At 39.5% G+C, this 21,864-nt stretch overlaps 1 protein-coding gene and 1 long non-coding RNA gene across 3 annotated transcripts in view; both read right to left on the bottom strand.

Moving 5' to 3' along the window:
- ANXA5 (annexin A5) overlaps positions 1 to 21,436 on the bottom strand; it is a 29,977-nt gene extending 8,541 nt beyond the window's left edge. The window contains exons 1-8 of the mRNA XM_044224084.1: positions 21,316 to 21,436; positions 21,166 to 21,209; positions 10,405 to 10,489; positions 8,602 to 8,696; positions 7,193 to 7,306; positions 5,207 to 5,297; positions 2,399 to 2,478; positions 1,903 to 1,959 (exon numbers count right to left, since the gene is read on the bottom strand). Of these exons, the coding sequence (XP_044080019.1) occupies positions 1,903 to 1,959; positions 2,399 to 2,478; positions 5,207 to 5,297; positions 7,193 to 7,306; positions 8,602 to 8,696; positions 10,405 to 10,489; positions 21,166 to 21,174 (531 nt within the window). The 5' untranslated portion in view covers positions 21,175 to 21,209; positions 21,316 to 21,436. The remainder of the gene's footprint in view (positions 1 to 1,902; positions 1,960 to 2,398; positions 2,479 to 5,206; positions 5,298 to 7,192; positions 7,307 to 8,601; positions 8,697 to 10,404; positions 10,490 to 21,165; positions 21,210 to 21,315) is intronic.
- Positions 21,437 to 21,739: 303 nt separating this feature from the next.
- Positions 21,740 to 21,864, bottom strand: part of LOC122890137 — a 29,856-nt gene continuing 29,731 nt past the window's right edge. For both annotated transcript variants that reach the window (XR_006381063.1, XR_006381064.1), the window contains exon 3: positions 21,740 to 21,848. This is a non-coding gene — a long non-coding RNA (uncharacterized LOC122890137). The remainder of the gene's footprint in view (positions 21,849 to 21,864) is intronic.

Below are 21,864 nucleotides of genomic sequence, written 5' to 3'. Positions count from 1 at the left end.
CCTGAGCCTCCGTTTCCTTATCTATAAAAGAGAAATCATCCCCTGTTCTTCAGTTATATACTAATCCAGTCACCAGTTAGATACTGAGAGCCTAGTACATGCTAGATCCAGAGGCTACAAACTGGACAGACAGCTCGGAGTGCCCTGGGCAGGCCGTCAGGTAAACAGACAGCTTCGGTATACGGCAGCTGGACTGCCTCCGGAAGGGGCGCCTGATGTACCCTTGGAGCAGTCGGGCGGGGACACCTGAAAAGTAACTAACCCCAGGGCTGACTCCTGAAGGGGAAGCAGTCAGGTGAATGGGTGGAGGAAGGGGCAGGTGGAGAGAGAGCAAGAGAGGCTAGAGACATAAGAAAACAAGAGACAGGTAAAAAGGGGCTTAGAAATCACATTGAGGGGCTTGAACTTTATTCTGAGACAATGGGATCCATTGAAGTTCTAAGGTTGTATATAGGGACATGACACAAGAGGTTTGAATTTTATGGAGGATGGTGAGAGAAGCATCAAATACGGCAGATAGTCCTCAGTATATGTGCGTCTGCCTTCCTTCTGTCTCCAGCTAGGTACAGAGATAGCATTCTGCAACCATGATAAAAGCAACCCACCCAAAAGAATAATAATGCTCTCTCTTTCCTATTAACAAATTCAGATTACATAGCCAATGGTTGTTTCCTAGAGAACAGTCAGCTGGAAGAGTGAATATGGCTCTTCCTTTTCCAGTGGTGTATGACTAACTATCAGACTTATATATTACTTGGGGCGCCTGGCTGGCTCAGTTGGTTAAGTGGCTGTCTTTGGCTCAGGTTGTGATCCCACAGTCCTAGAATCAAGTCCCACCTCTGGCTCCCTGCTCGGAGGGAGCCTGCTTCTCCCTCTACCTCAGCCGATCTCTCTCTCTGTCTCTCATGAATAAATAAATAAAATCTTTTTTTTTAATTGTTAAAAAAAACAACTGTATATTACTTGAAACATGTGACCAGAGACAGGACTTTAGTATGTGATTTTATGAATGCAAATAATTTCTTTATTACCAATTTCCAGTTTTCAAGTCTCGTGTTTCAAATTTCCTAATATTTATTTTCCACATTTGACTATATACGTTTTTATGGGTTTTAAACATATTTTAATTCCAGTATAGTTAACAGTGTTGTATTAATTTCAAGTGTATAATATAGTGATTCAACAGTTCTATACATTAATCAGGGCTCATCATGAGAAGTGTACTCTTGAACCCCTTCACCTATCTTACCCACCCCTCCACCTGCCCCCCGCACCCCCACCCCCCTCCCCTCTGGTAACCATCAGTTTGTTCTCTATACTTAACATTTGATTACTTATTAACCATAGTGACACACTATATTGTACCTAAGCCACTTAGGTACAGAATTCCATTTGGAAGTCACTAAAAAGCAGCTGACAAGAGAACAATCCTATAGAATTCTATCAAAAAAAAGGTGGAAGAATTCCCAAATGCTACAATAACTATTATAATCTACTACCTATTAAAACACCATTTACCACTAAAATACCTTATATCCTTTCTTCTTTATCCTCTCCTGCCAAGACACCTACTGCCTCACTGGCAGTGGAATCAATAATACCTTTGTTTTTCGGTAACATTATCTATTTTGTGAACTTCCATAATCACAAAAAAATATATATCTAGGTAAAATTCACTATTTAAATGTAACTCATTTTATTTTATTTCCCTTTTGGGACAAAATATTTAGCTGGTCAGATCAAAATGAGAAAAATATATTTACATGAGTGTTGTGATTTGTAAAGGGCCCATAAGTAAGATTATTTGTAGACACTATCACAATACAGATTATGATTTCCCATTAGTGTGGATTCTTTTTCTCATTCGTATGTCATCGTAAAGTCCCGCATATCCCATCTCACCTGAGCATCTTGTTCAACCTGTGCTTCATCAATTCCAGCATCAGGGTCTCTATTCGCCTGTAAGAGATAACGTCACATCATTGAATTACATGAGCATTTTTATTCAAAAGGAAAACTGGTTCCACCTGATGGTTGTGCACATCAAGCTCTTTCTCTTAGGAAGAAGATGATTTTTAAGACAGCAATTCTACAATATTTCACATCATCATACAGCACTGCTCAAAACCAATCTGACCCTCTTAATTTTAAATCCTATGAATGAAAGAGAATAGCAATATCTAAAATAAAAAACAAACCAAAAAATCCCAAAAGTTAGCTAGCTATTAAGAGTTCAGGTCAGATATTCTGAAACACAAACCAACACAGGCAACATGCAACCACAATCAAGCAAGTATGAGAAATGATTAAAGAATTTTAAATGACCTTACTTAACTAGATTCAGACCACTCCAGCTTCAGATTTTTTAATCAAACTCTAAATAGTCTATACCCAATACCTGAAGGAGAACCACCAACATCCTCTGGTAGTACCCTGACGTGTCCCCCACCACGTCGTCTTCCAGGCTTGAGCCGTATTCTGCAACAGAATAATTTCATATTTATTTATAGCTTCTTTCAACTAAAAAAAGATATCCCGCCCCATTAATCAAATGGAAGAGATGTAAAGGAAGGAATACTTGATTAGTATAAAAGTTCTCTACTTTGTCTCTGAGGGCTCTAAAGACTAAAGGCAAATGCTTATATGAGTGGCTGGTAGAAAACAAATTAAAGTCTCCAAAAAGCATTCAATTCCAGCCTAAATCCAGAGTGAGCCCTTTAGAAAAGTTCTCAACCAATGCAGTTATTACTCTGGAGACATGTGATGGTACAGGAAGACCTCTAAAATATAATCGATCATATCTAACTCTATAATGCTGTCTTTCAAATGTTTTACATGATTAGTTTCTGAAGGTCTTCTGTCCTCTAAAATTCTGAGTTTTTCTTTCTTTAGGCATAGTTATTCTTTCCCCTAATATTTTTTTTTTCCTCTGCAGCAAACAAAGTTAACTCTGAGAGAGAGCAGTGAGTTTTAGAATACGCCCCTCCCCACTTCTATTTCCAGTTATTACACACGAGGCCACAGCAAAGGGGAGAACTGGTATCTACAAAGGTCTACAGGCCTCTTCACTAAGTCTCAAAGAGCTGCTATTGAAGGCAGCTCTAAGACATTTAAATATTTAATCATTATTGGAAAGCAGACAAACTTTAAAAGCCTGACATTTCTATTTTAAAAGGTCTAGAAGAGCTCCATCTTGATTTCAACCAGTTCCCCAAATCCCAAATGTTGAAGGAATCATCTATCTCTTTGTGTACTACAAAACCTGTATCTGATGAACGATCAAATCCCTTCAAATCGTTCTGCTCCCTCTCATCTATCCCTGTCACACCTCCCACCACTGGCCCACCTAGGCTGGGCCATAACTGCCTAGCTTACCTCCCCAAACTATAGCTTACTCATCAGCCACCTGATTCGATCGCCATCCTCCTTCATTGTCCCTTGAATACTCCACCACCCATTCAGGAACTTACACCACCTCTGAATCAAGAGCAAAGCTCTCACCCGGTCACGTAAAACCATCGACAACACAGCCTGCATTGACTCGTTTACCTCCACACAAGACATGCACACAGCTCCCGTGACAGCTAGCTTCTTCCCACTCCTTCCATACACTGTTCTCACTCCAATCTCCATGCCATTGCAGAGAGGGACACACATGCCAAAAATGTCTGTCTTTTTTTTTTGGCTTGAAACCTTGTCTCATGGCACCACAGAACCTGTCCTAACATCAAAAGCCTTGATGACCTCTCTGCTGTAAATGAATTCTTACATTAAACATGTTTTGGTATTTGACTTTAGTTTGGATTTTACTATCCTTTAACAGCTGCAGTCAGTTTCGAAATCCCATCACCCCAGAGACACTGCAAACTCCTTAAGGACAGGAGCTATGGTATGGGCACCTTTTGTGTCATTCGTGACAGCCTGTTCACCACCAGACACACAGCTAGTGCACAGTACGGGATAGCACCCCGTCCGTCACCCCACAAACAAAGGCTCCCTCACACATGTCAACATCCCCGGAGAAAGGTCTCGGAACGTTACATCAACTAAAACTCAAAGGTGATCTTCTGCAGTTAAGTTACATGTATCCCCTCTGCCTTGCTGGTGGAGACCTATCCAACTATAAAAAGAGAAGCAGGAGAGAAAGATTCATCACTTCAGAAAGGTAATTATTTAAATTTTATACTGTTCTGACTTGCTGAGTTACAAGGTCATTTCCAAGATGAATACACTAATACCAAGACAGGAACCCATTTTCCTAGCTGAAGGCACTCAGTCTGTTGGTCTGAGGACTGAGTGGACAATCTCAATGGTCTGCTCCTCCTCAGTCAGGTAGAGGAAAGAGTCTGGTACGGCAAATGTGATGAGGAAAGAACACTCTATCTTGACTTTTTATTTCATTTTCTTGGCTCTATTCACAGAATTTACTTCAGACTGAAAATAACAGATTTCCTTTTTTTTTTTTTTTTTAAGATTTTACTTATTTATTTGACGGGCGGAGATCACAAGTAGGCAGAGAGGCAGGCAGAGAGAGAGAGGGGAGCAGGCTCCCCGCTGAACAGAGAGCCCGATGGGGCCCAGGACCCTGAGACCATGACCTGAGCCGAAGGCAGAGGCTTTAACCCACTGAGCCACGCAGGCACCCCTGAAATAATGGACTTCTTTTCACACAAAAAAGTAAGGCACACCAAAGAGAAAAATTAAACTGTGGAGTGTTCAATCAAGTACTGCCATTAACTAAAACAAACACATGTTTTCTCAAACATTTTCAACTCTGGTTTGGACACAGTGTCCTTTCCCAAATTCCAAAAGGGCCTTTTAGATAACTCTTAACTTCTACCAACATAAATTGATTTTTTTTTTTTTTTCTGGAAGAAAAACCACCTACATCTTGAAGTTCATATAAAATAAAAATAACCTGTATGTCTCTCCACCAGTTGCAAATTCTACATTAAAGTAAACTCCCATCTTCATCAGAAGCTCCCCTTAAGGATCAAAATAAATACACGTCTAGTAAAAAGCAGTCTTTTCGTTATTGAAGGAGAAACAAGCTTATTACACATAAACATGGCTTATTCATTCATTTGCTCCTTCGTTCATTTAGCAATCCCAAACGGCCTGCCTCGTAACTATGAACTGCAATCACTTTACAAAACTAAAAAAGTGACAGTGGAGATGAAGGGGAAATGTAATTCCAAACATTTACCTTCTTCATAAACTTGTTTTATGGCTCTCAGCTCTTCAGGTGTCCTTGAAGCAATAATTTCCGTCAGTACTTTTTCATCTGTCCCAGCTCCCTGTTTGGAAATTTGTTTTTAATGAGAACATATGTCAATAAGATTAAAGAGTTATTTTCCTAGAATTACCCAAATTGCCTAGTTACATAAATATAACATATAAATTATCCAAGTTAATATTCACTTCTTTGTATACAAGTTGTATTAGTTAGAGAAATAAAAAATTTCCAATTAATTTGCTCTCCAAAGACAATTTTATCCCTTTTTGTCTAATGAAAAATATTTATTATATGTACATGATATATGACACATAATAGATCATATAAATTTTTAATTTTATCAGTTTCACTCTAAATAGTTTAAAAGTAAAACATGTTAATGAAACATGAAATTAAAAAGACTGAAAGAGTAAAAATGGAAACTACAGAAATTTACGCAGAGAAGCACTGACACTTAAACAATTGTATCTCAAATAAAGCCCCAGCCCTCAAATTAAGTCTTCCATGGAATTTCCAGTTCTGTGCCAAAGTAAACAATAAATATAGCATTGCTTAATTATTAGGTACTAGATCAATACAGAGGAATTGAAACATGCCTGCTGGATTTTTGGAAAGTACAGCTGACCTTTGAACAATGTGGAAGTTAGGGGCAATGACCACCTTCCAAGTCGAAAATCTGTATATAATTTTGGACTCTCCAAAAACTTAACTACTAAGAACCTACTACTGTTCATCAGAAGCCTTACTGATAATATAAACAGCTGACTAACACATATTGTATAAGTTATATGTATTACATACTGTGTCCTTAAAATAAAGATAGAGAAAAGAAATGTTATTCAAAAAATAATAAGGAAGAGAAAATACAGTAACCATACGGCGCTGTAAAACATCAGTATATGCACATTTCAAACCCATGTCATTCAAAGGTTAACTGTAATTTTAGTTGGTTTTCTTTTTTCTGATGATAAAAGTCTATCTATACTGCTAAATTAGAAGCTACAAGCAAGGATAGAGCTGAACTTAATTCTTAAAAATGGCATATTTAAGGCTTACTCTCTTTATATCTCTGTTTCTTTTTCAAAAATCACTGAAAAACCTATGTTTATGCTCTGGCAGATTTTAAATTACTACTGACATTTCAGAAGTACTCCACAAAAAGCCCCTTTTCAACAAGCTGAGGTTTTGTTTATTCCAAAAGAAGCACTATAGGAAAATGAAGAGAATAAGCACAGAAAAACTCCTCTAACTTGATAAGTTCTCTTCTCTTTTCACTCCATAAGAATCCCTGTTGTATTATCTCCTTGTTGTTGAATCTCATTTTGCCCATTCAAAATCTACCACTGATTGTACTACTTCCTGTCCCATAAGTCTAAACAAATGCTTCAATGTAGTCATAGTTATACAATATTCCAAATACCAGTCAAGGGAATATATATTTAGTTATTTGCTACAATGAAATTACAATAAGACTATCTGCTACTATTTTAGTATTATATATACTATTTTAGTATTTAGAAGTACAGGAAAGATAGAAAGGGTATTAGAAAAATCTTTCCTATCTGAAAATTCTCTCTGTAGAGTTTTTTTTTTCCTAAAATGATGAACAATATTATTGTGTCATAATCGGGCAACTTTCTATTTTAAAAGATAAAATACTTAACCTGTAACATTTTTTAAACACATCTCAAAAATCAGAAAATAGGCATGAAGATAAAACATAAAGAGCTACAAAAAAATATTAAAATTTTAAACAGCCACTATTACTGAGTTAACTATACAAAAAGATGATATCATGCACTTGTCATTTTCTCCCTCCTTTTTTTCTTATTGCCTCCTACACAATTTTGTCCTCAAGAAACCCTCACAGAAATAACTCAAAAAATTTTAAGTGTAATTACCAACACAAAATAATAGTTTTCATAACAAGAATGCTCCTCTCACTAATTCTTTTACCTTCAGAGCATGCTTCAGTTCATAGGCATCATAAAGCCGAGAAGGTTTCATCAGAGCCACGATTAATTTTTCAAATTTTCCAGTCAGTTCTGATTTCAGGTCATCCAGAAGGTCCTAAATTACAGAAAACACAAATTTGTTAACCAAGCAGTAATTTCAAGGGGAGTATTCTTAAATATAAAGCATAGCCCTTTGCACAAATGAATTATTTATGATGCCATCTCCAAGTAGAAAAAAGACATGTGGTTAAACAAAAACCCAGGTTTGAATAATGTACTTTTGACAGCTGACCTAAAGCTTTAGCTAAAACAAAGACACTTATGGGTCAAGGTATTCATTTTTAAGAAACGTTTTTCTGAACTTCAACAGTTAAAAAATGAACAAAAGTCAGTTAAAGATAGTTTTAAAAACACTGTTCTGAGAAACATGTATCTTTAAAAAACAATTTTCCCAAAATAAAATCATAAATGAATTTTTATAAAACAATTTTTTCTCTCAATATCTATTGCTATTCCAATACACAATGAATTATGTTTATAATGATGCTCCTGACTACTGAGAGACAGCTGCTACCATGAAGAAACTGTGTAGAAAATTATGAGAAGAAACGCAGTCTGCCCGAACCATTTCAGTTTCAACACAGAGGAAACCAGAAATTATGTTCAGAATACTCTTTTTATTTGTTAGTTTGCTGTGCATTTGTTTCTTAATTAAATGATGAACACAAAATTTCAGAATAATAAGACTATGTTTAAGTTTTTCATACACACAGTAATTCATTTAAGTAACAAATTTTATTTGAGCTGTTACTCAAATAAAAGCATTTAAATCAATGAACTAAAAACTTATTTATTAAAATACCACTCCACAAGGAACCAAGACTGTAACTATGTCACAATAAAACAGACTAGCATACAGGTCTGCATCTAGAAAATAGCTAATAACATAGTCCTGAGCAGGAAGCAGGCAAGAAGACAGGCAGCTATCACCAGGGGATTTTCTGGCCCTTCTGTAGCATCAAGCAAGGAAAAACAATTATGGGGCTAAGGGTGAGCACTGGAAACCAACAGCTGATAATTAAGAAGTTTAAAAAGAGAAAAGGAACAGTAAAATCAGAATAATAGAATAAATAATGTTTACAAAAGAATACTCGTTTTTTTTATTTTTTTTTAATTTTTTTTTTTTTAATTTATTTGACAAAGAGAGATCACAAATAGGCAGAGAGGCAGGCAGAGAGAGAGAGGAGGAAGCAGGCTCCCCCCTGAGCAGGGAGCCCGATGCGGGACTTGATCCCAGGACCCTGAGATCACGACCTGAGAAAAAAAAAAAAGAATACTCGTAGAGTTCCAACTAATCTTAAAGCATATCAGGGCTCTCACATTCTAACTTGGGATGAAGTGCAGTCTTACCCTGCCAAATAGAGTTTTAAAAGCCACGGCGATTTCCTGGCGCTGAGCATTACTTCGGGAGGTCAACAGAGTCAAGATGCTGTCCTCATCAGTGCCTGCAATTTATGGTCGAAGAATTATATCTTGGCTCCCACGTGCCCACTGTCTCAATAGCCTTTGAGACCAGCATCCCAGTCACTTTGATTCCTTACTCATAAAATAGACTTATTAAATAATTTATTGAACTATAAAATGTCCAACATATAACATGTTATATTTTCAATATAAGCTATCCCCTGTTCCTGATGTACTGTGAAGTAGGTAGAAAAAAACATTCCTGACTTTTTAAAAACTTAGTGCACCTAGTTTTTCTCGCAACAGATAGTTACTCAAACAATGGGTATTCACAAGGCAGGTGTTGAGTGGGAGATTAAGAGAGAAGAAAGAGATCCTGACTTCAAGTTACAATTTAGCATAAAAAATACAAAAACACATAGTCAACCCTGAACTAAGGCAGAATGTTACAAGTGCCTCAGGAGAGACCCAGGTACTGAACAGGGTTTCAGAGGAGGTTCTCTTAACTAACAGGTGGAAGGAGTTTTGGTTAAGGCTTCATGGAGAAGGTGACACCCAAAAGAGACAGGAAGGATGGAATGGTTTTATCAGGCAATGACACAGGGAAAGAGGACAGGCTTTTAAAATGAGAAAAAAGCTAAGCAGAGGAAAATACAGGGTTTTCATGAATAGCAGATAACCTACCATGTCCGGGTCAGAGAACACACGGAGCGGTAACATGAGCTAAGTCTGACCATGTGGGCTGGGATACTAAGGAAGGGAGTGCACAGCCAGAAAGCTAACACTAATCCTGCTACAACAGGAAACCTCACAAGATATTCAGAATGGAGAGAGAAGGGGTCAGAGCCAAGTTTGAAGAAGGTGGATCCCCATTCATGGACCCTAGTATAGAAGCAGCTTAAGGACAGAGGATCAGTTCTCTGTAGAAATCCTCAAGATGAGAGATATATCTGTGGCTAGAAAGGAGACTGGGGGGCACCTGGGTGGCTTAGTGGGTTAAAGCCTCTGCCTTCGGCTCGGGTCATGATCCCAGGATCCTGGGATTGAGCCCCGCATCAGGCTCTCTGCTCAGCAGGGAGCCTGTTTCCTCCTCTCTCTCTCTGCCTGCCTCACTGCCTACTTGTGATCTCTGTCTGTCAAATAAATAAATTTAAAAAAAAAAAAAAAAAAAGGAGACTGGGGAAAGAGAAGAGACTGGAGAACTAGACTCCTGATCGGGCAAAAGGGACAAAGCCCTGCAGAGCTGCTCACTCTCAGGAATGTCTGCTTATCTACATGGTCAGCTACGTCCCAGGGAAAGCTAAAGCTAAAAAACAAAGAGGGCAAATTTAACTTCCTGTTCAATTCTAGACATTGAATATTAGGGATGATCAGTCATACTCTTTTGTTACCTTCATATATCTTCTCTCTCTTTATACATTTCAGGTAAAATATTCTAAAAATTAACCTTACTGTAAATCAGTGAATTTTGTTTGGAAAAACAAACATCATTTGTTGTGACATTTGTTTTTGTTTTTTTTTTTTTTTAAAGATTTTATTTATTTATTTGACAGAGAGAGATCACAAGCAGGCAGAGAGGCAGGCAGAGAGAGAGAGAGGAGGAAGCAGGCTCCCCGCTGAGCAGAGAGCCCGATGCGGGACTCGATCCCAGGACCCTGAGATCATGACCTGAGCCGAAGGCAGCGGCTTGTTTTGATATTTGTTTTGTTTTGTTTTATTTTTTAAGAACAAAAGGAGGGTTGAATTTACCCAGGCCTTTCATGGCCTTTCGAAGAGTTTCCGCATCAGCCCGCTCGTCAAATCCAGGGAAGGCAGTCACGGTGCCTCTAAGAACCTATGAAAGGAAACACAACATGGTATTATTCATGGTATGACCAACACGACAAAGCAAATAATAACAAAGCAAGCCATTGTTCTATATCATGTTCAGTCTTTTAATAAATTTACAATTTGATAACCCCATTTGAAATGGAAAGAGGACCGCTTAACAGTTTCGATTAGCAGAACCAATTCAGTGCATGAGCTATTCTGGTCCACCTCCAATACCATTAATGGGAAGGTCTGGCTCCCAGGGCCTTCATCCCTTGGGCATTGCTCCCAGTGTCCATAGCCCGGTGACATCCCCAGACTCAGAAAAGGCACTTCCTTGCAGGATTTCTTCCATTTAAGTCTCTTGCCACTTTGATCAAGGAGCATTCTGAACCTTCACTGAAACCTGATGCACTGCCCTAGGCACTCAACTCAAAGCGGTATTTTTACTAAGTAACTTTTCATCTAGTCCTGTTTCCTTATATTTGCTTAGGGATTTTTAAGATAACCTGGTAAAGCCTAAAAAGATATTTGGTAATTCACATGCCAAATCTCTGAACTTAGAACTTTATAAAAGTAGGGACACTTGGGTGGCTCAGTTAAGCGTCTGCCTTCAGCTCCGGTCATGATCCCAGGGTCCTAGAACCGTATCAGTCCCTGTATCAGGCTCCTTGCTCAGCAGGGAGCCTGTTTCTCCCTCTGCCTGCCCCTCTCCCTGGTTGTGCCCTCTCACTCTCACTCTCTGACAAATAAATAAAATCTTTTAAAAAAAAGAACTTTGTAAAAATATATTGGAAGACATTCTTCATAAGGTTTCCTGTTATGCTTATTTTATCATACATGTAGTGTTTTTAATCATCAAACTATTTTAAGGCTTTCCTCTCAAAATCTGTAGCATCGTTAGTTCTTGAGAATCAGAAGACTTTATGACTACTGAGTCCTAAATTTTTATCTTGTGATAAAAGGAGGATCCCAGCATAAACTTTCACTAATAAATGCTTTTGAAGTCCTTCAAAGCTCCTGTTACAGAGGGGAGCCTTGGTGATTCAGTAGGTTGAGCATCCTACTCTTGGTTTTGGCTCAGATCCTGATCTCAGGGTCACAAGATGGAGCCCTAGGGCAGGCTCGGTGCTCAGTGAGAAGCCTGCGAAGAGATTCTCTCTCCTGTTCATTCTGCTCCTCCCCCAGTTCACATGGACTCACACACACACTTTCTCTCTCTCTAAAATAAATAAATACATCTTTTTTAAAAAAAAATTTTTAAAAACAAATACAACTGAGGGAAAAACAGCTACAAGGTGGGGAAGGGCTGAGAACACTTGTCTGGTTTATAATCACGTGTGCTTTATTATAAATGCATGGAAGCAAAGTGACCTACAAGGAAAAACTGTCTGGCAATTTCATATGGTTCAACATAATCAAGAGGAATAGTAAATCGAGAGAGAAATTGATAAGATTTGAGAAAACTGTCCTCCAAAATTGGCACGGATCAGGAATGTCATATCTCTCAGGTCAAACTGCAGTTTCCCTGTTTCGTAGGACCACTTCAAATTGATTAGGAAGACACCACCAATATGTCATCTTGAAAAATGAATAAATACCACAGGTCCTCTCAGTGTGAGAACCTAGGACTGACACAACAGGTAACTCAGTGTCTTGTCTGTTTATTCATTCACACAATAATCACTTTTTAGAATGCTTTCCACATACCGAGTATTGTACTAAGAAAAAGTGATGATCTCTAAAAGTCAAGAGAACATGATAGGCACGTAAATAATCGAGTGCAGCAGAGTATACACACACACAGGTTTCATCAGGGCACATACACACATAAAGAAGGGTCTGAATTGGGAAGAATGGAAAGAAAAGATACCAGAAAAATTTCCCAGAAAATGTCTTGAAAGTTGCCTGTGATTTTCCAAGGCAGGTTCAGAAAAGTAGGTAAGTACAGGAAGGTATAATCCAGCATAAATAAAAACATGAAAAAATGAAAAATTCAGTGCTCTGAACAAAGGATTAAGAGTTCAAACAGACTGAAACAAACATTAAGTATGCATAGAAAAGCAAATGGTGGTCATGGAGGGAGGGGAGGAGGAGCTGGACAGCCATGCTAAGAAGTGTGAACTTCGGGATGCCTGGGTGGCTCAGATGGTTAAGCAACTGCCTTTGGCTCAGGTCGTGATGCTGGAGTTCCAGGATCGAGTCCCGCATCAAGTCCCGCATCAAGTCCCGCATCAAGTCCCGCATCAGGCTCCCTCCTCAGCAGGGAATCTGCTTCTCCCTCTGACCCTCCCCCTTCTCATGCTCATGCTCTCTCTCTCTCTCTCTCTCTCTCTCATTCTCTCTCTCAAATAAAATCTTAAAAAAAAAAGAAGAAGAAGTGCCAACTTCATCCCGTAGGCAAGGGAAGTCACCTGGAGGACATTTCGGTAGGGAAGAACAATGTCGACTGTGCACAGTAATATTACTGGGGCAGCAGTGGAGACAACGGAATGGACTGGGCAAGAGCGGAGACAGTAAGGCTGTTGTAAAAACAACTAACACGGAAGAAGACAGGATCTGATCGATGTCAGGAGCATCAGTGGAAATAGAAAGGAAGAGACAGAGAGTAACAGAACCAAGGCAGAAGGAAACCAATTAGGATAACTCCTTTTTTGGATGGGGAACAGAATGACTAGTCTTACACTTCTCCCCAGTAGGCATACAGAAAAGAACCAGGCTTTGTCAGTTACCAGAGCACATAGGTGGTCACTGGAGCTGTATGAGGAGCCTATCACAAAAGGCAATGTTAGTCAGAGAGAGTCAACAAAGAAGGGAAGGTCCCCTACAATCAGAATGGCAGCTAAGGGGTATCTGGGTGGCTCAGTCGATTAAGCATCCAAACTCTTGATCTCAGCTCAGGTCTCCATCTCAGGGTCAAGCCCCTGGTTTGAGACCCTAATATTTGCTCAGTGTGGCAATGAGCCAAGCACAGTGTTCAGAGCTTCCCACAGATCATCTCGTTTTACAGATGAAGAAACACATTGGCTTAGAAAGATTTGGGGAATCATCCAAGCAACCATGAAGCAAGCAGCAGAGCCAGTACTGAAGACAGACCATGGGACTGCAGACTATTGATCATGATGCTGCACAGCCTCCCAAAAACAAAATCTTCAAAGAGTGTGATGGCATGGAGAAGCCAAAGGGGGAAAATGTTCCAGGAAGAAAGGAAGAAAAGCCAATATCACAGAGAAGTCAAACAGGAGGTAAGAGTGAAAGGGTCTACTGGACTTGGTAATGAGGAGGTCTTTGATGGTGGTAAAAGCCTGACTGGGGAACACCAAAAAAGTCAATTGTGAGCATCTCCATGAACTCCGATTTTACAAATGATGGTTTGTTTGGTTTTTTTTAAAACATGCTTTTAAAAACTCACTTTAAAAAAACATACTTTCTCCAGCTTACAGGCTATGGAGTTGCTAGTATATCAAAAGGTTAAGAACAGGGGGGACTAGAGAGATTTGCTTTAAAAAGACATCTGACCACTGAGACTGAAGGAAATGAGGTGAAAGATGGAAGGAAGAGGAGTCTCCTCAGAATCTCAGTGACTCACTATGAAGAATAAATAACTGCTGATTGTATTTTTGAGAGCTTTCTAGAAACTGTGAAACACGTGCTACATTCCACATGATCCAAGTCACCGTCAAAGCTAGCCAAAGCCACATAGTAGTAGTAAGGGACCAGAAGTGAATCACAGTCGTGAGTCACAAGGGCAAAAACCTTGTTTGGACATCCTGTCCAAACCCCATCCTGGCCCACATAAAATTATCTGCACTGGGCAAATGTGACTTTCCATGACTCATACTAGAGGGCTTCTCCTTTTTCCTGTAGATCCACTTGCCTCAAGTTAAACATTTATACTCTGCCCAGGGTAATTCCAACTATGAACTACTTTCTTCAAAGTAGGTACAGATCCCTTCACCCATGCTGAGGTCATCTTCAGTTACCTTCATTCCCTGCCATCAAGGCCTTTTCAAAGGCATTATTATATATCTTCAGGCCATATATGGCCAAAACATATAATTCACTCTTTTAACTCTCACCTTCAAAATTATCCACTCTTCTAGCTCTATAATTTTGTTGGCTTTTTTTGTTCATTTATCCTAAATGAGAAAGTTCTTTACCACCAAGGACTAGGTATGCCAAAATAAAATGAATACAATTAAGCCCAAAAACATGTGAAGGGTTGCTTTTCTAGACAGAATTTAAAGAAACAGGAAAACAACAACAGAAATAAGAACTTCAAATTTAAAGATGAGAAAACATTCACCTGTCTGGAACCTTTTAAACTGAAGCTTTCCTGAAGTTACAGAAACCCTCTTTCAATCCGTCTTCCAGTTTAATGAAATCAATACTTTGATTTCATTTAAAAAATGAAATCTTTGCTCCCACTGATGAGCAAAGTAAAAAAACTAAATATCACTGTGCCAAGAAAAATAAAATGAGCAAGAAAAGAGGGCAAAACCAGCATGATATGATTATGATTTAAGTTGCAAAGTAAAATAAATATCAGGGGAAAAAAACCCTAGAATCTCCAAGAGGACTGAGGGGTACAAACACAAATGACAGGGGGTCAGAAATAAGATCTCAAGACCTAATTCTTACCCTTGCTCCAAATCTATCAAAAAAGGTGAAAATTAGGTTCAAAGCCTTAAACTCAAATTGGTTTTTAACCATTATCTGGTCCCTTTTTTAAAACCAAGCATCAGGGGAAAAGTATCACTATAAACATTTAAGTTAAATGTGCAAAGGTAGAAAAGAAGTTTTGATAACAAATAAAGGTTTTGTCAGTATGATTTAGGTTTTTGTTGTTTCTTTAATGCTCCCATGACTATGACACCCTGCCACCATAAGAATCCCTTTCCTTGGCAAATACCAACAAACATTAAGTCCAGCGGTCCATGAATAATGGTGATGCCTTGAGTTAGTTAAGGTAGGCAAATGCATTAGCCTTCACATTTGAGTACACATTTGAGCTGGGGTATGGGGGCGGTTGCAGGGGGTTCTGTTTTACATAACTGTTCAACTGGGCATTCTATGAATTGTACTTGAAAAGCTGTATCACTAACCAATTCATTCACCAATGCTTCAGAAAACAAGCTTATAGATTTCTCATATTAGAGAAGAGTGTGCACGGATTCACAACTTTATTTCCTCTTGTATCTAAACAAGGAACAGAAATCTAATAAACACGGCTGGTCCTACACAGAGGTAGAAATGTTAGCCTCAAATCAATTTTAGTTGTGGAAAGAGAAATAAGCATAAATAAATGACCTACAGAGATGAAAGAGTTTTAAAGATCATATATACCCTGCTGCTTACTAGACAGCACCTCCTAAATGTTTTGTAAGGAACTCAAATTCAACAAATCCACCACTAACTCAATCTTTTCCCCGCACCTCAAACCTGTATTCCTTTGTCAGAGAAAAACACAAATCAACCACTCAGTCAAGCAGGCCAGAGACTTCATCACCAACGACCACCCCACTTATGCACCCAACCTGCCTACTGTTCCAACAGTCCCCTCCCATCTGCAGTCCCAGTCACTGCCTAGTTTGTCTTTAAGATTTCACTGGGATCATAGCAGCAGATTCTTAAGTGGTCTTCCAATATCCAGCTTCTCTCTCCTGCCTTTCCCCCCACCCCCCACAAACCTCCCACACCACCATGCGATCTCCTCAGCCCTCAAAAATGCAACATCACACTGGCACCAGGGTGATCTTGGTTAAATGCAAATCTAACCATGGCACACCCCAACTTAAAACTCTTTGACAGCTCCTCTTACCTACAAAATGGGTTATGTTCTTCAGCTCTTTCTGGCATCCTTTTCCAGGCAGGGCTCCATCTCCCCACCTGACCGCAGCTTCACTCCATCCATACCATACTGTCTGCAGCTCCTGGCCAGGCAAAACACCTTTATACCTCTGAGCATTCACTCTTGCTGGTGTTGCCTCTACATATAATGCCTTTCCTCCTTGTCCCATCTGACCACTGCCACGTAAGTGACTGACATCAATTTCCTCTTCTGTGAAACTGAAATAGTAATACTGATTTCTAAAACTGTATTGTAAGCACTAAATAATGCATACAATGGACATAGCAATGCAACTGTTATACCAATAAACTATTGTCCCATTTCCTTTTTTTATTTTCCCGGTCTAACAATACCTGATGCATAGTGGGAACTCAAAAGCTTCATATATTCATGACTGCACCCATGAATGGGAAATAAAGAGAACAGTTAGGAACAGGTGTCCAGAGAAATGATACCAACTGGAATACACATTCATTCCAATAAATCAACTGCGTACAGGTTTACATATTATATAAACTACTAAACTGAAAAGATGGGTCCAAAAAAAAAAAGGTCCTGCGAGCACTAATTTTTGTAAAGATCAACTAATGCATCTGTGAAGTTTTGTAATACTATACAGGTCATACAAATAAAATTTATTTCAGAAATTGATCTATAATGTAAAAATAAAATTTATTTCAGAAATTGATCTATAATGTAAAAATATATTTCTATGATGTTAAAATTTCTAAGTCACTGAAAGAAGAAAACCACAGATTGCCCAACTCTCACTAGCTCGCTGCCTATGCCCAAAGGGACCAGACTAGACAAGAGAATTAAGATTTGCTGAAACCCAATGAATTGTTCAGTGGCTTGCCAAGCAGCCAAGCAGTTTTGGATCTAGTTCTTTTTCAGTATTCAAAATGTAAACAAGACTCAGAGCTATCAGGAACTGAGAGACACTAACCCAAAACAGTATAGGTAATCCTGATCTAAGATATCAAGAGAGATCTCTAAGGAGAGATTTGACCTTAAAGTGAATGGCATGAAAAGATACAATCAATATCTGGTCAACTCCTCTAGAATGAACCTAATCTCAAATCTGTTTGTTTACACTGATCCTGCTTGTTCTGCACAGGCACTTTATAAATTACCACAGTACAATGATTTCAAACTAACCAAAGAAATTCCTAATCAAACCTTGCACAGTTTATGTATGGGGGAGAGAAATCTGATGTTCATGAAGTTTCTAGTGAAAAATTATGTTGCCTCATTTTGCTTCATGACATTCTTGCTGCTTTAAATACATTAACTCTATAAACAATATTATAAAGTTAAAATCAGAATGCCCGAAATCTATCTAAAATATCTCTCTCTCTCTCTATATATATATATATATATATATATATATAATTTATTTATTTAAGAGACAGGCAGAGACAGAGCATGAGGACGGGGAGGGGCAGATAGATTCTCCTCTGAGCAGGGAGCCCAAAGAGGCAGGACTCCATCCCAGGATTAGGTAATCATGACCTGAGCAGAAGGCAGACACTTAACCAACTGAGCCACCACCCACGTGCCCCACCCCAAAATCTATCTTTTTAAAGTTTTATCATAAAGAAAATTATACAGACTGAAATGAATTACCTTTTTATTTTTTTTTTAAGATTTTACTCATTTATTTGACAAAGATCACAAGTAGGCAGAGAGGAGGAAGCAGGCTCCCTGCTGAGCAGAGAGTCCGACTTGATCCCAGGACCCTGGGATCATGACCTGAGCCGAAGGCAGAGGCTTTTACCCACTGAGCCACCCAGGAGCCCCATGAATTAACTTTTTAAAGTTTTGTTAACTTAATGAAACTTATACAGACTCGAATTGAATTAAAATGTATTAAATGGATCATTCATCTTTGAAATACAGCCAACTCCTGATTTTTCCAAACCAAATACAGAAGTACAACATGTACTTTTAGGTACCTAAAATAAATTCGAGTATCTGCAAAATAATTCGGCTCTAACTAAATAGTGATATTTTAAAAACCTGCATGAGCAAGTTAAGCAGTAAGAGAGAAATAGGTCAGAATTCAGTTTAAGAAATCCAACCCAAAAGTCAGACTGAGAAAATGACCCTAAAAACTAATTTTTTAAAAAAGTTACATTTACATAATCACAGCTCTGAATTATTTACTCACCATGATAATATAAATCACTTTTTATGTAGTTCACAGTATCTGTTATGACTTTGTCTCCCTATACTGACATCATCAGAGTAAAATTTTAAGAATTTATATTGATACAAACTATATTATGAGATTTTAAAATGTATAATTTATATAGCAAATAAGCAAAAATGTTATTATAAATATACACAGGAGTATAAAATATCCCTAATAATATTTTTGTATAAAAATAGAAACTCCATCTATCAAAGATCAGTCAGTCAATGCTTTCTCTTTAAATTTTTAACAAGACGGTCATGCCCAAGAGCTTCATATATAATTGATTGCTGGATCTTTGTGGACTGTGACTAGCAGGATGGTCCCAAGATCAAGTAAAAGGACAAAACACTGGTATGGAAGGTACAATTTATAAACATGAAGAATTACTGCTGTGGGAGTATACATTGTCATTCTTCAATAAGTAAGAGACAATATTTAATGATACGGTCTAAATGGCTGAAATGTGCACCTCTAATTCTGAGGCATCTGATTTCACTACTCTACAGAGGGCCACAGAGTGGAGGTCTCTGGTTCCCATAACCACAGGTCAACAAAACATACTACCATAGAAACCACCTGAAACCTAACACTGAAACTACTTCAGCTTTCCTACCATTACACTGGGGTCCAAGGTATTTTTTGACAGTAAAAGTACAAGTTCTTAACAGGGCATTCTGCATCCCATCAAATGTGAGAGCATAAAAACAAAACTCTATCTTAATGTTAAACATTTTAACAAAATGTTTTACTTCCATGGTTTCCAAGGAGAACTAATAACAAAGTGCAAAATTCAACACTGTATCTATCTTTCTTAATATTACTTGCAACTTCTATGATGACTAACAACTGTGGTTTTGATAGGAAACAATACTGGAGTAGTACTGTGATAGAGATCATGCCCCCAATTTTATAATGCAAACCACCATTCTCCAAGGTTTTGTGTATATAATAGTTTTTATACTTTTCATTATTTGAAATAATTAATGTCCATAATTGGATAAACATGTTAATTTGTGCTATCTGGAGTCTATATAATTGAAAGGAATTGATTGAAAAACTTCAGACATCACTGGGTCAACTTACGAAAGAGATTCAAGAAACAGCCAAATGATCAAGGATAAAGGGAATTATTCTTTGATGCTTGTTCAATCATCATTTACATCACCACACCAACATATCAAGATAGGAAAAACAACTCAGTGAAGGAAAGTTAGTTCCACATAAAAGTATCCTTTATATGGGGAAGAACCTAAACCAAAGTTTCCATTTGAAGTAATATGAGAATCGGTTTATTGTAATATTTCCTAAGCTCAAAAGAGGAAGTAAGAATGAAACACTGTATAAATTTAATAAAGTTACCAGGTCATCATAATACTCCCATGTTCTCTTAGAAAGGGCCTTGAAACCTTACTCAATTTTGATAAGTCAGTCATGTTTGGCGGGGTTTTTTTGTTTTGATCTGATTTAATAAATGAAGAGTATAAAGAGAGGACGCTGTCTGAGAGTTAAAATACTGGTTTTAAATTTGTATTTATTTATGGAGAGAGAGAGAGCACACAAGCAGGGGAAGAGGCAGAGAGAGAGAGAAAAGGAGAAGCAGACCCCAGCTGAACAGGGAGCCTGATGTGGGACTGGATCCCAGATCCCGGGACCAGGACCAGAGCAGAAGGCAGACAACCAACCAACTGCGCCACCCAGGAACTCCAAACTACTGGTTTTAAAAAATTATCTGACAAGCCAAATTGATTGCCAAGATCTGTAAAATTAGTTTTGCGTTAGAGTTGTTAGGTCTGGTATTTTATTCACAAAATACTGTACAACACATATGAATGATTTTTCTTTCCTGTATTTTTGACAAATGTCAAGAACAACAACAACAACAAAAAAAAACCAATATTAGGTAATCAAGTTCTGAAACAATCCCAAGGCAAATTCAATTTAGAACTCGTTCCACGAGTTACTTAAGAAAAGCAGCTCTTCGGTTTACTCTTTTGCGTGGGGCGGGGGGCAGGGGGGAGGACGCAGTGCCTACAGGAACAGTTCCTTTCAGTAAAATTGTGTTGAGCAACTGGAAAAATCTCACTAGAGCTCTACTGGAAAAAGCCATGCCCACTCGTAGTATGGAAATAATACAAGGAAAGATAGGGAAAGGAGAGGAGGGGAGGGGAAGAGAGGGGCAAAAAAGAGAAGGGAGGCGAAGGGAGGGAAAGGAAGAGGAGAGCAAATAAGAAAGGAAATAAAGAAGAAGGCAGGCATGGAAAGAAAGAAAAAGAAAAATACGGAAAAAAACGCGTTCGTCTCACTTGACCGCTAAGAGCTTTTCCTGTTCTGGTTCTAATTTTAGGTTCTTTGGATTTTACACATTCACTCACAAAAAGGGAGTGCACACAAATCCGGCCACGTCACCGGCGGCTGCGCCCCACCGGCTGCTTCGGAGCAGGTTCCGGCGGGCACTGGACGGAAAGAAGCCAGGGACACAGGAAAGGGAGGGAGGGGGACTAAAGGAGAAACAGGAAAGGTGTAGCAGATTTCTCGAAGGCAGATTTCATTTACTCCTAAACTTTGTTGGCTTTCGGACAAATTCTAGAACTCCATTGACACAGCTTACAAAGTTGGCAAATGCGCGCGCTGCGCGGGGGGCGCACGGTCATACCTGTGCCATGGCGACTGCTCAGGTCAGGAGAAGGTGATGCCAAACTGCAAGACAAGAGAGACACCGCCGCTTTAGCGAGCCGCAGACCGAGCCTCCCCGCGGCTCCCCTCTCCGGACGCAGCCCCCACCCCCGGCTTGACGAGCACTCACCCAAGGGTGAAAGAGGGACCTAAGTGCCCCGAACCTCCCAGGGAGCGGCAGAGCCGGGGCGGCGGCGGGGAAGGCAGTGTAGGGATGCGAACAGAAGAGGCTCCAGGCAGCTGCGCTCAGCCCACTCCAGGCAACGGAAACACCTCCCGCCCCGCCCCGCCCCTCCCGCAGCCTGCCCCTCCCGCAGCCTGCCCCGCGAGCCCGGCCCGCCCCTTCCCCGGCCTCAGTGCGCCTGCGTGGGGCGCCTCTCCTCCCGGTTCCCGAAGCCTGGGTGGGGCGGGGTTGCAGCTGCTTTGGAAACCGGAGAAGGCTCGGATCCCGAAGGACCGCTGGGCCGCCTTGTCCTCGCGCAGCGGGAAGGGCGTGGGGATTCTGTCCAGGACTGTGGGTTTTGGGTCGCTGGGGCTTCTCCTCTCACCGTGGCCGCAGGAACGGTGGCCTGGCAGAGCTACTCAGACACAGTGTGGCGTAGCCGACTTTTTGCAAGGCGACACAGTCACTGCAGCCAAGGACAGTGCATCTTTGACCGTCCTCTGGAAAAGAGAGTGA

Source organism: Neovison vison, chromosome 11 (genome assembly GCF_020171115.1).
Source record: "Neovison vison isolate M4711 chromosome 11, ASM_NN_V1, whole genome shotgun sequence".
Classification (NCBI taxonomy): domain Eukaryota; kingdom Metazoa; phylum Chordata; class Mammalia; order Carnivora; family Mustelidae; genus Neogale; species Neogale vison.
This window is presented reverse-complemented; position numbering and strand designations above follow the sequence as displayed.